At 37.3% G+C, this 16545-nt stretch overlaps 1 protein-coding gene across 1 annotated transcript in view; it reads left to right on the top strand.

The window, feature by feature from the left end:
- Nucleotides 1-16545, top strand: part of LOC124798956 (lysosomal acid glucosylceramidase-like) — an 82132-nt gene that overhangs the window by 48752 nt on the left and 16835 nt on the right. The window contains exons 3-4 of the mRNA XM_047262490.1: nt 12601-12680; nt 15908-16188. Coding sequence (XP_047118446.1) covers nt 12601-12680; nt 15908-16188 — 361 coding nt within the window. The remainder of the gene's footprint in view (nt 1-12600; nt 12681-15907; nt 16189-16545) is intronic.

Below are 16545 nucleotides of genomic sequence, written 5' to 3'. Positions count from 1 at the left end.
GTGATTACTTTTGAATCAAACAATTCCATCGTCCCGTTGTGGTGGGTATTCAGTTTTCATTTGACTACCCCTTATGCAAGCATGTTGTTAAATTTATTGTATTCTTATCATTACTTGTAGCATGGAGAGTAATTTACTGAAATATTTATAAAACTAGAAGAATTAAATGGCCAGGCCGATTTAGATTTAAGAAATAATTTTGAATGAAGTACCAAGATAAAAACTAGTAAAGATGAATTGTCTAAGGAGTCCATCCAGAAAAAGGAAGAGATTGACACTAAAATTTCCAAACTGCAACCAGCCATAAGTACTTTAAAACCGGAGTTACATACAGACATGAAAAATCAGTGTGACTTAAGTGAAATATGGTCTGTGAGCAATTTTGTGACAATCTTGAAACAAATGAAATAATTTACAGAATGGGAATTTAACAATGTTCAATCTCCATGAGCAAATTTCAGCCACCCAACTAAGTTTGAACGTATTAGAGGAGACTAAGGATTCAAATGTAATGATGAGTCCTCACTCTAGTCTTACTAGTTTGGAGGAACAAATAAATAAGTTAGTTGAGCAGAAGGTGCAAGACACAATTAATTCTGCAGGTGATTTAGTTAAAAATGAAGGGGAATTTCAAAGATTCTGTAAGGAAGTGGAGAAAACAAAAGAAGATTAAAGTAGAAACCAGGTTAAGAAAATAATGAATTATCAGGAGCTTTAATAGGAGGACTCAAACTGAGAAATGGGATGAGGTTGTCATAACAATTTCCTAAATTTAAACCATAAAGGTGGGATGATTCTAAGAAAATGAATACTGCACTTAGGTACCTGGTAAGTGATGCAGCTGAATAGGTAATTGCTCATTGAGAAGAGTTCAAATCTTGGGATAATTTCCAGGAAATATTAAAAAATAGATATTGATCAAAAAGCACACAAGAAAAGTTAAACAAAAATTTCACCTTTTTATGTGAAATTAAAAGAAGACAGAAGACATATCTGAAGTGGAATGTCAACAACGTTGTGAATATATTAAACAAAATGAGATGTGAGGGTCAATTGGTGTATCCAGAAATGCTTTTTTGGATAGTTTTTTGATATTACTGGCACATAGGAATAATATTTAAATACCATAGATCTCAGGGAAGTCTACAATCTTTGCAGGTTTGGTGGATTGATGACTGCCAAGTTCCAAGCTAAGTGCTTCAGTCTTTCCTATTTTGTTTTCTTCATAGCAGTTTCTCATACTCTTACATTCCTATCAACTATAAATGAAGTTTCCTTGTACTGTCCTATCATAATAACATAAACTACACTTAAGATGAAGAGAATTAGAATCACAGAAATGATTATTATGTCAAAGACTGATATGAACTGCCATATATGTAAAATTATATTAATTAGTAAGTAAATGTTAATTACATTTACTGACCATCTTTGATTACAAGTAGCTAATTGTTTATTGATGTTTATAATGGTATAAGTTGATCCACACTGGAATCATCAAGAGGAGCATCAAGATCATTATGCTAATGAGCAATTAAACTACCTTCTCACAGTTGAATACTGCATGAGCTGTCAGTAAATATAGATTCTTGACAATAATAGTCTGAGAAGACAATATAGTCTTGACTAAGTTCTTGAATGGAATCTTAAAGATTTTTCAAATGGATTTGTATATGTGCATCACCATGCATAAATTCTAGAAAATATAGAAAGCCTTGGGAGAGCCAGTCCTGACAAAACTCTACCATCTGGTGAGCAAGATGTATGAGACAGGCGAAATTCCCTCAGACTTCACGAAGAATATAATAATTCCAATCCCAAAGAAAGCAGGTGTTGACAGATGTGAAAATTACGAAACTATCAGTTTAATAAGTCACAGCTGCAAAATACTAACACAAATTCTTCACAGACAAATGGAAAAACTGGTAGAAGCCGACCTCGAGGAAGATCAGTTTGGATTCCGTAGAAATGTTGGAACATGTGAGACAATACTGAGCCTACGACTTATCTTAGAAGAAAGATTAAGGAAAGGCAAACCTACGTTTGTACCATTTGCAGACTTAGAGAAAACTTTTGACAATGTTGACTGGAATACTCTCTTTCAAATTCTGAAGGTGGCAGGGGTAAAATACAGGGAGCGAAAGGCTATTAACAATTTGTACAGAAAGCAGATGGCAGTTATAAGAGCCGAGGGACATCAAAGGGAAGCAGTGGTTGGGAAGGGAGTGAGACAGGGTTGTAGCCTCTCCCTGATGCTATTCAATCTATATATTAAGGAAGCAGTAAAGGAAACAAAAGAAAAGTTTGGAATAGGTATTAAAATCCATGGAGAAGAAATAAAAACTTTGAGGTTCGCCGATGACATTGTAATTCTGTCAGAGACAGCAAAGGACTTGGAAGAGCAGTTGAACGGAATGGACAGTGTCTTGAAAGGAGGGTATAAGATAAACATCAACAAAAGCAAATCAAGGATAATGGAATGTAGTCGAATTAAGTCAGGTGATGCTGAGGGAATTAGATTAGGAAATGAGACACTTAAAGTCATAAAGGAGTTTTGCTATTTGGGGAGCAAAATAACTGATGATGGTCGAAGAAGAGAGGATATAAAATGTAGACTGTCAATGGCAAGGAAAGCGTTTCTGAAGAAGAGAAATTTGTTATCATCGAGTATAGATTTAAGTGTCAGGAAGTCGTTTCTGAAAGTAATTGTGTGGAGTGTAGCCATGTATGGAAGTGAAACATGGACAATAAATAGTTTAGACAAGAAGAGAATAGAAGCTTTTGAAATGTGGTGCTACAGAAGAATGATGAAGATTAGATGGATAGATCACATAACTAATGAGGAGGTATTGAACAGAATTGGGGAGAAGAGGAGTTTGTGGCACAATTTGACCAGAAGAAGGGATCGGTTGGTAGGACATGTTCTGAGGCATCAAGAGATCACCAATTTAGTACTGGAGGGCAGCGTGGAGGGTAAAAATTGTAGAGGGAGACCAAGAGATGAATACACTAAGCAGATTCAGAAGGATGTAGGCTGCAGTAGGCACTGGGAGATGAAGAAGCTTGCACGGGAGAGAGTAGCATGGAGAGCTGGATCAAACCAGTCTCAGGACTGAAGATCACAACAACAATAACAACAACATAGAAAGCATCATACAGAAATAGAAATTTTGAAGAATGTTCCACAATTAAATAAAAAAATCAAGATATTATTTCGTATGTTTTTTAGTGGGGGATTTCATACTTTTTCTTTCCTTATACAAATGTTATGGTTGGCTTTGTAGCACTTTTTGTGGAGAAAGTAAACAGCCAACTCCAACCCTGTAAATGATATTACCCGTCTAGCAATTCACACAGGTAAGCATACATCTAAGCTGACCATGTTCTATTGCAAATCACATTTTTTGTATATGTTGTTACTCACTCTCCATTGACTTGCAATAAGGGGGGGCGGCTTAGGGTCACTTTCCAGGGCCTGTATGGGTGAAGCCGGGGAAGTATGTTCAGTAAGGTATGTCGATCATTTTCATCCTCTTGCTCCTCAGAAAATGTGTCAGGGAGGGAATCCCGGAGTGGGGGGTGACATGGGAATCAGTCTTTGCGGTCTGTCTTCTACCCTTCATAGGTACCAACACTCCTAGTCTTATTTTTCCTTTGTTCCTTCTCTAACAGAAGTACTGGCTTTAGCCTCCTTCTAACCATATTCACTAGTTTCTACCACAGAAACCATCTTTAATTCCATTTCACAGAATTATATACAAACCTATTTTTCACAGGAATGGCCAAGGAGGGGAAAAACACATTCTGACATTTATAAGTATGAAACGCATATGGTAGGAAGTCATATAAATTTTTGTCTCAAAGATACAGAGCATAAGTTAACAGAACCCTTATTTTAATGTCCTGCATGTTAGCAAGTCACATTAACTGGCAGAAAGGAAGGGAATTGCATAAATTACCTGAATTTAGTTATGGCATGCTAACATCGAGACAAAATGGTTGCAAACTGCCTAGCAGTGTAATGAGAGTGATGCAGCAGATGAGTCAAATGATATATGATAGTATAACCATCCACCCAGAACACTGACAGAGAAACATAGGTGAAACTTTTCCTAGATCAGGAGGAGCAAGGAAATGGTCATTTTTAAATAGATTTAATAGATCAGGTGAAGTCATACCCACAAAGGGAAATTTTTTCAAGTTGATGAGTAGAGATGTAGTGGTGTAGTGTATCTTGTATGAATTGTGTATTGGAGGAAAAGGTTAGGTGTACCCAGGGAAGGGAGCACGTACACTGACATTAGGTGGACCCATAGAAGGGAGACCTATACCATGTTAGAGGGATACATTTTGACAGGAACAATACCACTGTAAAGACTGTAAGTGGTTGAGAAGTATCTTCCTGTAGAAGGAGATGTCTAAGCAATTCTTACAGAAATAAGATACAGTAGTGAATTTTGTTTCCTATTTGATCTCCAAACTAGTAAAGTAAGAAAGGTTTACCTTGATCATGTGGATTAGAGAAAGAAATGTGTCCATACATGTCTGAACACAGAAGCAGATATCAGAGCTTTGCGAGTGATGATACAAAGTTGTGATTACCCCACTGTATGAAGCTCCCTGGATATGATGAAGAAATGTTTATTCAATAGAAATGTAAGTGGTCTATATATAAGTTCTGGTAAATCATAGCATTAAGTCAATGATTGCTTCATTAAACATAAAAAGGTAACATAGAAGATTTAATATAAAGTAGAAAATTAAAATGTAGATTTTTTTAATTTCTCTCATATGTGTATTCTAGTATACCACAATGGCATTGATGGAACAATTAGTTAACCAAGTTGAAGTGGCACCTATTGATTGTTTAAATATCTGCAAGCAAACAATTCATCTTATCATAAGTAGTAAAGTAAAATGGAGATTTTTCGCAAATAATTAATCACATTATCTTATAAAAATAAAACAAAGCTCAATGAGCTCAACAACTATAAGTCACGTGGAGTGGATGAGACATTTGTGGAACTTTGGAAATATGCAGCAGAATCAGTAAAAATATCATTATACCAATGCATAGCAAAAATCTGGTACAAAGAACATTGGACTACAGCTGTAATCCATGTGTTAAACAAAACAGGAGACAAATCAAATCCAGGCAGCTATTGAGGAATTTCCCTTTTGACTATTGCATATAAAGGCATGGCAAGAATTCTGTACAATCATTGTAAAAATCAACTTGAACTGGAACTAGGAAAATAGCAAGGAGGATTTAGACGTTAGGAAAACTGCCTAGAGCCAATAATTATTTTGAAATTGGTAATGGATTACTGCAAAAGAAGACAAAAATAGTAAGTCGTAACCTTTGTGGACTTCAAAAAAGCTTATGATTGTATCCACAGATCTTCAATGATGAAGATACTAAGGAATTTGTGTCACCATGTCAGATTAATAAAAATTTCAAATGCTCAGAGGAGACTTATCTCAGATATTTACAATTAAAATGTGGTTAGGACAGAGAAACAGTTTATCACCATCACTTTTCAGCTGGACTCTGGAGTACATGATTAGGGAATAGTATAAAGAAAATCCTCAAAACATAATGACTGGAACCAAGAAAGATGAAATAAGCTTAAATTGCTTGGGATACACAGATGACTTAGCATTACTAACTAATAACATTCAAGAAGTCAAAAAAAAAAAAAAAAAGCCTACAAATTATAACAGATCAGAAACATCCTGGCAGATTAAAACTGTGTGCCCGACCGAGACTCGACCTTTGCCTTTCGCGGGCAAGTGCTGTACCATCTGAGCTACCGAAGCACGACTCACACCCAGTACTCACAGCTTTACTTCTGCCAGTACCTCGTCTCCTACCTTCCAAACTTTACAGAAGCTCTCCTGCGAACCTTGCAGAACTAGCACTCCTGAAAGATAGGATATATAACAGATCAACTAGTAATCATCCACATAATAGTAGGAGAGTAAAAATAGAGGAACAATTTAAGTACTAGAAGAAATTAAAAAATGCAACTTGGATGAGAAACCTGTATGGCAAAAAATACCTAACAAAATGATAGAAGCTCAAAAACTGACATGGTCTACATACAGTAAAAAAGTCTGTCAATTAAAACTAAATTAAAACATTACTGGATGATAGTTTAATGAGAGGTGACATATGAAGGTCACCCACTTTTCAAAATCACCCAGAAAAATTGAATCCACAAAATAGAGAGAAGACTAGCTAGAATGTGTGTATATAAGAAATATTGAAAAGATGGACAATGGTGGATAGTGCCAAATGAAGTGGTGTTTAGTGAACTGGAGCCCATTACAGATACTATAGGGGAAAAAAATCTCATTTTTGGTCATATTACAAGGACACCAGAAACCAGATTACAGATTATAGAGAAACATTGGAACATGAAGCAACAAGTGGGATAGATGAAGGAAACCAGGAAGGATATGAAAGAGCTAGAACTAACCCTGAATGATTCGCTACAAAGAAACAGAGTATTTAAAGTAGGTGAAAAACATAAAAGTAAGATTTAAACCAAAAATAGACACACAGACAACAATAAAACGGTTATTTATTGATGAGAAATGACAAAAATGATCAGAATGAATGAAAAGATTCTGGGAAAGTTGGAAAGGAAACCTTCTTAAAAAGATGACCAGAAAATAATTGGTGAAGTCATCCAATGAGGCCATAAAAGTTGAAGAAGAAAATGAAATAAGTTAAATCCATAAAGGGATCACTGAGAATAAGTATAGTGAATTCATAGAGATTAACAGAATGCGTGTGCTCCGTAGCACCAATCACAAAATTAGGGAAATGAATAGAGATTAGCGGACATCAACAAAAAGGAGAACTATGCACTTTTTTTTCTCACTCTATCTTCTTAAACCAGGGCTTCACAACATACATGCTCATGGAGCAAGCTGTGAGCAGCAAGGCGCGAGCACGGAGCAGCGGGAGCACGCTACCCCCACTACCGGACCAGAGCGGAGAGTGGGGAGAGTCACGTGGGGCACACAACAGCTGCCGCCAGTCAATGTAAATCCGCGGCCACCTGCTGGGATATCACTCACGAATTATTACTGTGACAAATGAAACAAATAAAGGAGAATGTACACGTGCCACATAATTTTATTAGCTTAGTGTATGCCTCTACATTCGTATTAATTTGTGAACTGCTACACAATAAAAGGTGTCACTGAAGTGTGGGATTCTCTGTTATCTTGTACTTTTTGCCCTTTACAATTGCGTCTATGTTCAGAGGAATTGTTCTTGTGCATCGTAGGCGCAGCGTGCAGTTTAAATTTCGATCAGGCAATGCGTTTCTCAGGCGTGTCTTGTTACATTTCATTGCAGAGAACAGTTATTCACAAACATACGTGGAACTGAACATTGATATTATTGTAGCCACCAGTTTGTGCAAATGAGGAAATCTATCCTGAGGGAAGTGTCTGTAAATTCCAAAATGTTTTTCTTGTTTTGAAATTTGTCTCTGTATTCTCTGTCACACTGAAGGTCAATAATTTCTAGTTGCAGCTCAGGATGAATCTCTTCAGTATTCGCTGAATATGGAGAGGAGAACAGATCAGAATCACTGTCTAGTGCTGTCAGATCTTGAAAGCATTGATCAAATTCTTCCTTAACGGCAACTAAACTATGTGAATAACATTCACAGTCTTTGTAAACATCTTGCATGGATGATAATTTAGGAAAATGTGCTAGATTTCCTGTTTCCAGCTGACTCACCCAAAGTGTCAATTTCATTTTAAAAGCTCGTATTCGATCTATGAAATGAGTAATTAGCAGATCTTTACCTTGTAGTGAAATTTTCAAAGCATTCAGATGGCGAGTTAAATCTGCTAAGAACACGAGATCACATTTCCATGAAGGCTCTTTCAATTCAGGAACACACATGTTATTTATTTCCATGAACATATTTATCTCATCTAATAGGCAAAAATTCGATTTAATAATTCACCACGACTAAGCCAGCAGACCTCGCTGTAATAAGGCAGGCTACCATACTGGCTTTCTACATCCTCAAGAAAGCTTTTAAATTGTCTGTGTTGTAGCCCATGCTTCCTTATATAATTTGTTGTACAAACAACAACACTCATCACATTTTTTTGGGTGATACTCTTTGCACATAAGTTTTCCTGGTGGATCACATAGTGAATGCCCCTTGATTTCATTCGGCACGGTCAGGTTTTGCATTTTCTCCTTCAACAGCGCAACGAAACCTAATTTTTTCCCTGTCATCACTGGTGCACTGTCTGTAGACACTGAAACTAAAGAATTCCATGACAATCCTATATTTTCAACACTTTCTTCAACACTACTTAAAATATCACCTCCGGTTGTAGTGTTCTTCATGGCTACTACATCGAGGAGCTCCTTCCTCACCTGAAGATCTCTATTAACACCTCTAATAAATATGGAAAGCTGCGCTGTTCCAGTGATATCAACACTTTTGTCCAGATATAGAGAATACGCCATAAAATCTTTATAGATATTTGCAAGCTGGCTCTGGACGTCGTCTGCCATGTCCTGTATGCAACGCATAATGGTCATGTCAGATAATGGCACAATTCGAAACTGTTCAACTTGAGATGGACACAAATGTTCTGCTGCAACTACCAAACATCTTTTATTAAATCGCCATCAGTGAAGGGGCGCAGGAATTTTGCTAAAAACAAAGCAATTTTGTAGCTCACTCTGAGAGCTGCCTCAGTTGATTTTTCTTCATCATTCAGATCTTCTTCGGATAGCTTCCTTTTAAGTTTAATAACTTTCTGTGCAAGATCTGGTCCATCACATTTTCCACTTCTGTAGTCTTTTGCATGGTACAACAATTTAATGTCGCTGCAAATTAAATTTCCTAAAAGAATTCAGCGTTTTGTGACATACTAAACATTTTGCAACACCATCTTTTTCTGTAAACAGATACAATTCCTCCCAATGGGGGTTGAACTGCGAAAGCATGGTGGGGGTTACACAACGGTGACTTGACATGATTCTTAACCAGCGAAGTGACTGTTAGAGCTGATCGTAGTACTTTTAACATTACACAGTCGGTGCGAATTCAATAGGCACACTGCGGTCCTATTCATATGTGCACGCGCATTTCCCCTCCGTCCCTACTCTGTGACCTTGCACCTGCTCGCGAGCACATGCCTGAGCATACGCGAGTACTCGCGCTCAAAACCGGCCAGTTGTTAAGCCCTGTCTTAAACGATGAAAGATGACCATCATGTTTAATATTTTTTAAAATTATCAATGAAATTTCAGACAGCATATTGTGGGAGAAATACTCTATTAATACATGCAGGTAATACACGAGGTAGATGAGTGCAGCATATCTACAAGACTCTATGACAAGTTTAGTGTCTCCACTTGCTGTGTGTCATGGTTTGGAGGTGTGTTGCAGTCTTTGCAGTAGTGATGTCATAGAAGTGAAGACAAAAGATATTATTCATTCTGTGACATTTTGGTTTGTCAATATGTATTCATGCTGTGCATTCTAATGAGGCCAGACATCTGTAATTCAAACAGTTGTAATATGACTGTATTATACATTTGTGACAGAAGATATATCTCAATATATGAGGGGAATTTAATAGATTTATAATTGAAAGAAGAAATTTTCTTGATCAAAAATGTACAGGGTGTTTCAAAAATGACCGGTATATTTTAAACGGCAATAAAAACTAAACGAGCAGTGATAGAGATACACCGTTTGTTGCAATATGCTTGGGACAACAGTACATTTTCAGGCAGACAAACTTTCGAAATTACAGTAGTTACAATTTTCAACAACAGATGGCGCTGCGGTCTGGGAAACTCTATAGTACGATATTTTCCACATATCCACCATGCGTAGCAATAATATGGCGTAGTCTCTGAATTAAATTACCCGAAACCTTTGACAACGTGTCTGGCGGAATGGCTTCACATGCAGATGAGATGTACTGCTTCAGCTGTTCAATTGTTTCTGGATTCTGGCGGTACACCTGGTCTTTCAAGTGTCCCCACAGAAAGAAGTCACAGGGGTTCATGTCTGGAGAATAGGGAGGCCAATCCACGCCGCCTCCTGTATGTTTCGGATAGCCCAAAGCAATCACATGATCATTGAAATATTCATTCAGGATATTAAAGACGTCGGCCGTGCGATGTGGCCGGGCACCATCTTGCATAAACCACGAGGTGTTCGCAGTGTCGTCTAAGGCAGTTTGTACCGCCACAAATTCACGAAGAACGTCCAGATAGCGTGATGCAGTAATCGTTTTGGATCTGAAAAATGGGCCAATGATTCCTTTGGAAGAAATGGCGGCCCAGACCAGTACTTTTTGAGGATGCAGGGACGATGGGACTGCAACATGGGGCTTTTCGGTTCCCCATATGCGGCAGTTCTGTTTATTGACGAAACCATCCAGGTAAAAATAAGCTTCGTCAGTAAAACAAATGCTGCCCACATGCATATTGCCGTCATCAATCCTGTGCACTATATCGTTAGCGAATGTCTGTCATGCAGCAATGGTAGTGGCGCTGAGGGGTTGCCGCATTTGGATTTTGTATGGATAGAGGTGTAAACTCTGGCGCATGAGACGATACGTGGACGTTGGCGTCATTTGGACCACAGCTGCAACGCGGCGAACGGAAACCAGAGGCCGCTGTTGGATCACCTGCTGCACTAGCTGCGCGTTGCCCTCTGTGATTGCCGTACGCGGTTGCCCTACCTTTCCAGCACGTTCATCCGTCACGTTCCCAGTCCGTTGAAATTTTTCAAACTGATCCTTTATTGTATCGCTTTTCGGTCCTTTGGTTACATTAAACCCCCGTTGAAAACTTCATCTTGTTGCAACAACACTGTGTTCTAGGCGGTGGAATTCCAACACCAGAAAAATCCTCTGTTCTAAGGAATAAACCATGTTGTCTACAGCACACTTGCACGTTGTGAACAGCACACGCTTACAGCAGAAAGACGACGTACAGAATGGCGCACCCACAGACTGCGTTGTCTTCTATATCTTTCACATCACTTGCAGCGCCATCTGTTGTTGAAAATTGTAACTACTGTAATTTTGAAAGTATGTCCGCCTGAAAATGTACTGTTGTCCCAAGCATATTGCAACAAACGGTGTATTTCTATCGCTGCTCGTTTAGTTTTTATTGCCGTTTCAAATATACCGGTCATTTTTGAAACACCCTGTAGGTTTGACAAAGATTCCAGTTTTCTTTCAGCCTCAAGCACTGAGGATACTGCAGAGAACATTAAGTCCATTAAGAAGCACTTTATTCAGATCTGATCAGTAGGTGTGAATCATAATCACTTCATGGCATAGGTGTGCATATGAACTCTGTTACCTACAGTTTACTGTACAACTGCAGAAAAGTGGGTTATGCGCACAAGACACACCAAAAATTTACATGAACATTTCTTTGGGAAAGAAAGTATATGAGACAGTTTCATTGAAAGCATCATAAATTCAAGTGTTCCCTTGGATTCTGAGTTTTCAGATACATTTTGTTCTGTAGAGAAGGGCAGTTAACCAACATTTGGTATCATTAACTGTCATGTTTTTCATTCATTCTCTTCTCCAATGTTATAAACATTGTTCCCTCTCTCTGCTCTGTTTCCTATCACGTTCTCATTTCCTCTCTCCATTAGTACAAGACAAAAAAGCTACTGAGAATACAGTACCTGTGCAGGCAAGTTTGATGATGATAGTTGTGAGGAGCAAAGTACCTATATTTTCTGCTTTGTACTGTGGTTAAAACTAATATGCAAGGCAAATGATTGCTTAAATGTTTACATAATCAAAATTGTAATATCTTTATGATTTAAGATATGGAAAGCAATAGTGTATTTTGTTACAATATTCTTAATAATTCACATATGATTGCATCAATATGGAAAGGCTCAGAAGTGAAGCTATGGCTGCTATTTCACTGTGGTATTTTCAAACATTATTCTTGATGTATGGTTCCATAGCCACAAAAATTTCTTAAAATTCGTCGTCATTAGCTTGTGACCACAGAATCTTTATTGAAGTGCATTATCTGCCAGTTTCAGTAATCATGTTGTTTTCACGGACAAATTGAATTGTAGCACATTGATATGTTAGACAGCATTGTTTGACAGTGCAGTTTTTGGGGTCAGCTTTTGTTCCAAAGGCTTTCAACTTCTGGTGACTGAGGTGTACAGTGAGAAGATGAGTGGGAGAAGCATGCAGAAAAGGTGATGGGTTATGTTCTATACTTGCTTCTCCAGCAAAAAATCCTTACCTCATTTTCACACAATTTTAAATGCTTAAGAAATAGTGAGTTTTTGAAGAAGATAAATGTGTCTTTGCTATGCACATGTTTTGAACATATTTTTCAGTAGTGACTGGGAAGTTAGTTGATGCATATTTTGTGTTTTGTTATTTAAGATTATTCAATTATTGTTTAGTTATTTTGTTCTGTTTGAATTGCAGAGTTCCTAACCATCTTTTTACTATTCTTTGTAACGAAGTTCCCCTTTTACTGCTTTGTTATCAACATAATACACTCACCTCTTTTTATCCTTTATTGTTTCTTTGCAGTTACTCTTATGCCAAACGTCAGCAAAGTGAGACTTGGTGACTGGTCAAATGGAGAAGCTTACTTGACAGACATGATACAGGTATCTTTAATGTATTCACAGTCCATTAATAAATACCACTAGACACAAAAATTTTGTTCTGAAAGCAACACTGTTACTTAGTTAATTTCAAATAAATGTGACATGATGAAAGTGAAGTACACAGTGATCCATTTGCATAAAATTAAGAGATTCACTATCTTTTTTTAAAAGTTTGAGCTCATTTTGATCTATATGATTGTTATTAGATATGCCTTGAAAATGCATATTTAGATATATCTGATGATCAGAAAGACTGAAGCCATTATTAGTGATCAGAGATGGTTTTAAAAAGGCAAAACATGTCAGAGATGGGTTTAAATTCTTCTAACACTTTATTTCCAACTGAGTCAAGTTGCATTATTTTGTAGCAATGTCTTCAACAGATCTCATAGAAGGAATTTTGAGAAAAAGAGGAAAAATATACATAATTTATTACTAATTTTTATTCTTCCTCTTTTTTCTTGAGTTGATCACTTAGTACCACATAAAAGTAACAATTGTTGGCCTTTCTTTCAGTCTGCTATTGTTTCATGTACAACAAGTGTGTGTTTCCTTTGATTCATCCATGTCTGTTGTTTGGTTATTCTTCTTCCTTGTCATATCCTGAATATTTCTGTATCTCCGGAGAGCTTTGTGTGATGTCTCATTCTGTTGCCTAATTGTATAATTTGTCAGTGCTGAGAGGAACATCAATGTAGGTCTAAAAATTAGTTTTTGACTTTTGAGTTGCTTTGTGTATTTATGGTTATTCCACATTCACAGAGATGTAAAGATAGGATTTTTTCCAGCAGTTTCTGATCTGATTTTGGTTACCCATTTTGAAAGTTACTGTCATTAGCAGGTTGCTTTCAGATTTAGAAGAAGTATCAGTTATGTCTCTTGTTGAAAGATACAACTGTAATGTTACACTTGCTGATGTAGGTCGCTTAGTAGTGTTTCTTTCAGATTCACTGGAGGAGTTAATACTTATGTGAACTTCAAATAATTTGCAGTTGACTTATGAGTGTTAATGATTTATTTCCACATATTACATTACATTAATTCTTGCATGTATAGGTACATCAGATTTCCTAATAAATGAAGCATGGAATATTAAACTAAGTTGAAAATCAAAGAATAACACAACACATAGAATTTTACAAATCTTGGAATACTTTTGCATGTAGCCACTATGCTTGTCATCGTGGTGTGATGCTCTACATGACTCCTGCCTCCCTCCCCCCCTACCCATTGTCAACAGTATCTGAGGTTAAATTGGACATGATGTCCATACATGTTGTCACTGTCTTAGGGAAACCAAATATTTTACTATTGAATTTGGTGGTACCAATTTTTCATCAGAGAACTGCATTCAGTGACACTTTCTTCATTACAGCACCCATTTCTTGTTTTATCTTGTCAGCATCCTGTTGGACGTGTATAATTTCAGGTACTGCATCATTATCTTTGACAGTCATGGGGCTGGTCATCTTCGTTGCATATCGTTGTATAACGTAGATGGCAGGTTTCATTCTTTTAATGGTACAGTGGTAGGCAAACCCCTGAAGTCCATCTTAAAAGTATTGTTGCTTCTACCAATCACTTTATATGGCCCTTTGTATGATAGCTGCAATGGCTTGTGCACCGTGTCATTCCATACAAATACATGGTTGCAGTTGGAGAGGTCTTTGAATATGCACAGGTGTCATCCAATTTGCTCTCTAGGTGTCACTGGCTAGAGTTGTCAGATGTGTAATCTTAATTTCCCGACAAACTCTGACACATCAACCTCATCATCCATCACATTATGCTTGAACTCCCTGGTAGGTGTACACTAATTCAGCAACTGTTGCCTCCAAGTCACTCTTAAGTGATGTATGGAGACCAAGGAGCTCAATGGGTAATGTCTCCATCCAATTTTGTGTAGCATGACACCAAAGGGCTGACATGAGTTGGCGATGCAGGTGTTCCACTATTCCGTTTGCTGCCAGATGATAAGTACTAGTACAAATGCACCTAGTGTCCTACAAACTGGCCAATGCTTTGAGTAGGTGAGCCTCACATTGGCTTCCTTGATCTGTTGTAATGTATATCAGTCCACCAAACCAGGTGAGTCATTCACGGAAAAGCAGTTTTGCTACCATCTCAGTTGTAATGTCTTTCATAGGGAAAGCTTCAGGCCATCTCGAAAATCGATCCTCGACCATGAGGCAATAGCTGTAGCCTTCTGATACTGGAAGGTGCCCCACAATGTGTTGGTGTTATTCTCTGATTTTCATCTTGGTGTAGTTTTTCAAGCTTCATGCATTAGGGAATATGACATAACTACACATGGGAGTATTAATGTCATGTAATATGTGGAGATAAATCATCAACCTCCAGAAGTTAATCACCTGTTTTTGTGACTCCAATGTGATCTCATTTTCCTGGCATTCCATGCAGTTTCTGACAAATGTCCTACAATCTGCATCCATTCCTGATCAGAAAAACCTCTCTTTGAGTAATTTCACCGTATCCCAGACCCTGGGATGAGCCAGGTTATGCAGTGATGTAACTGCTTGTGATCAAAACTGATGAGGTATGTATGGTCATACTTTTCTGCCAGACATATCACAGTACAGTATGGCATTTGTTTCTGGTACAGGTATGCATTGTAACTTTAATCCTGCAGGGTTATCCAGTAACATGCATAGCTCATCATCACGCTGATGGGATTGAGCTAGGACCTTGTAATCAATTGCAGTGGTTATAGCTGCAACACGTGCATCTGCTGGCACATTTGATTTTCCTTGCACATAGAGTACATGAGTCATAATCTTCTTCTCCCTTTCTGGTGTTTTAGTGGGTGACGACTCTCTTGTTTCAAGAAGCTTGAATTTTCATCACCTTTTTAGAATTTATCCATGTTTGCATTTGCTGGTGGTAAGTTGTGTAGACATAATTTGCATTTAAGGTAAGATATTGTTGACAGTTGTTCACGTTACAGTACAAAAACTTCTCCTCCATTACGGGAACATTTTTCATACTTAGTAACTACAGCATTATAATTAACACACTAAAAACTTCTGACTTCATGTACAATAACATATTGTAGCAATGATTCTATGAATGTTCATGTGTGGAATGTGTTGCAACTAATACAAAAACATGTCATGTGCCAGAAAATCCATTCAATCAACAATAAAATGATAATAGCTGTGCAATGTACCATATAATTCCCTGTGCATTCACTTAAATCATCTTTCCAGGATTTCACACACTGGGTTGCTGGATGGTATGACTGGAATCTTGCATTAAACCAGGAAGGTGGCCCTAACTGGGTAGAAAACTATGTTGATTCTTCAATTATTGTGAATGCAGAAAATGATGAATTTTATAAGCAGCCTTTGTTTTATGCTCTTGGACACTTTTCTAAGTTTATTCATGAAGATTCAGTAAGGATTGATATTGTGCCAAACAATAAAAATGGAATTAGAACTGTGGCATTCACAACTCCATATAATGCAACAGCTCTTGTCATCTCCAATGAGTAAGTTGATTTTTTAATCTTTCTATTTTGGTAGTGCAAGCATTGATGATAATATATATAATAATGTTTTGTTATTTTATCCATGATGGTTTGCAAAAGCCATTTTCAGAAATATACTGCAGAAAAGACAACAACTAGACATATTTTTTGTATGAATTATTTATTTCACCAAATCTAGTTTCAGGCCTGTGTTCACATTTGAAGTGGCAATAAGGATTTTTTGCACAAATTTCACATTTTTGTCTCATAATATAACAGAATATTAATGATTTTGCAGCTTACAAGAACTTTTATGTTTTAGTTACTGCTACTTCTGTAAAGTATTACCTTACACATAACAGAACAGAGGTCAGTTTC

This window comes from Schistocerca piceifrons, chromosome 5 (assembly GCF_021461385.2).
Source record: "Schistocerca piceifrons isolate TAMUIC-IGC-003096 chromosome 5, iqSchPice1.1, whole genome shotgun sequence".
Taxonomy (NCBI): Eukaryota; Metazoa; Arthropoda; class Insecta; order Orthoptera; family Acrididae; genus Schistocerca; species Schistocerca piceifrons.
The sequence above is the reverse complement of the archived record's forward strand: the minus strand, read 5'-3'. Positions and strand labels throughout refer to the sequence as shown.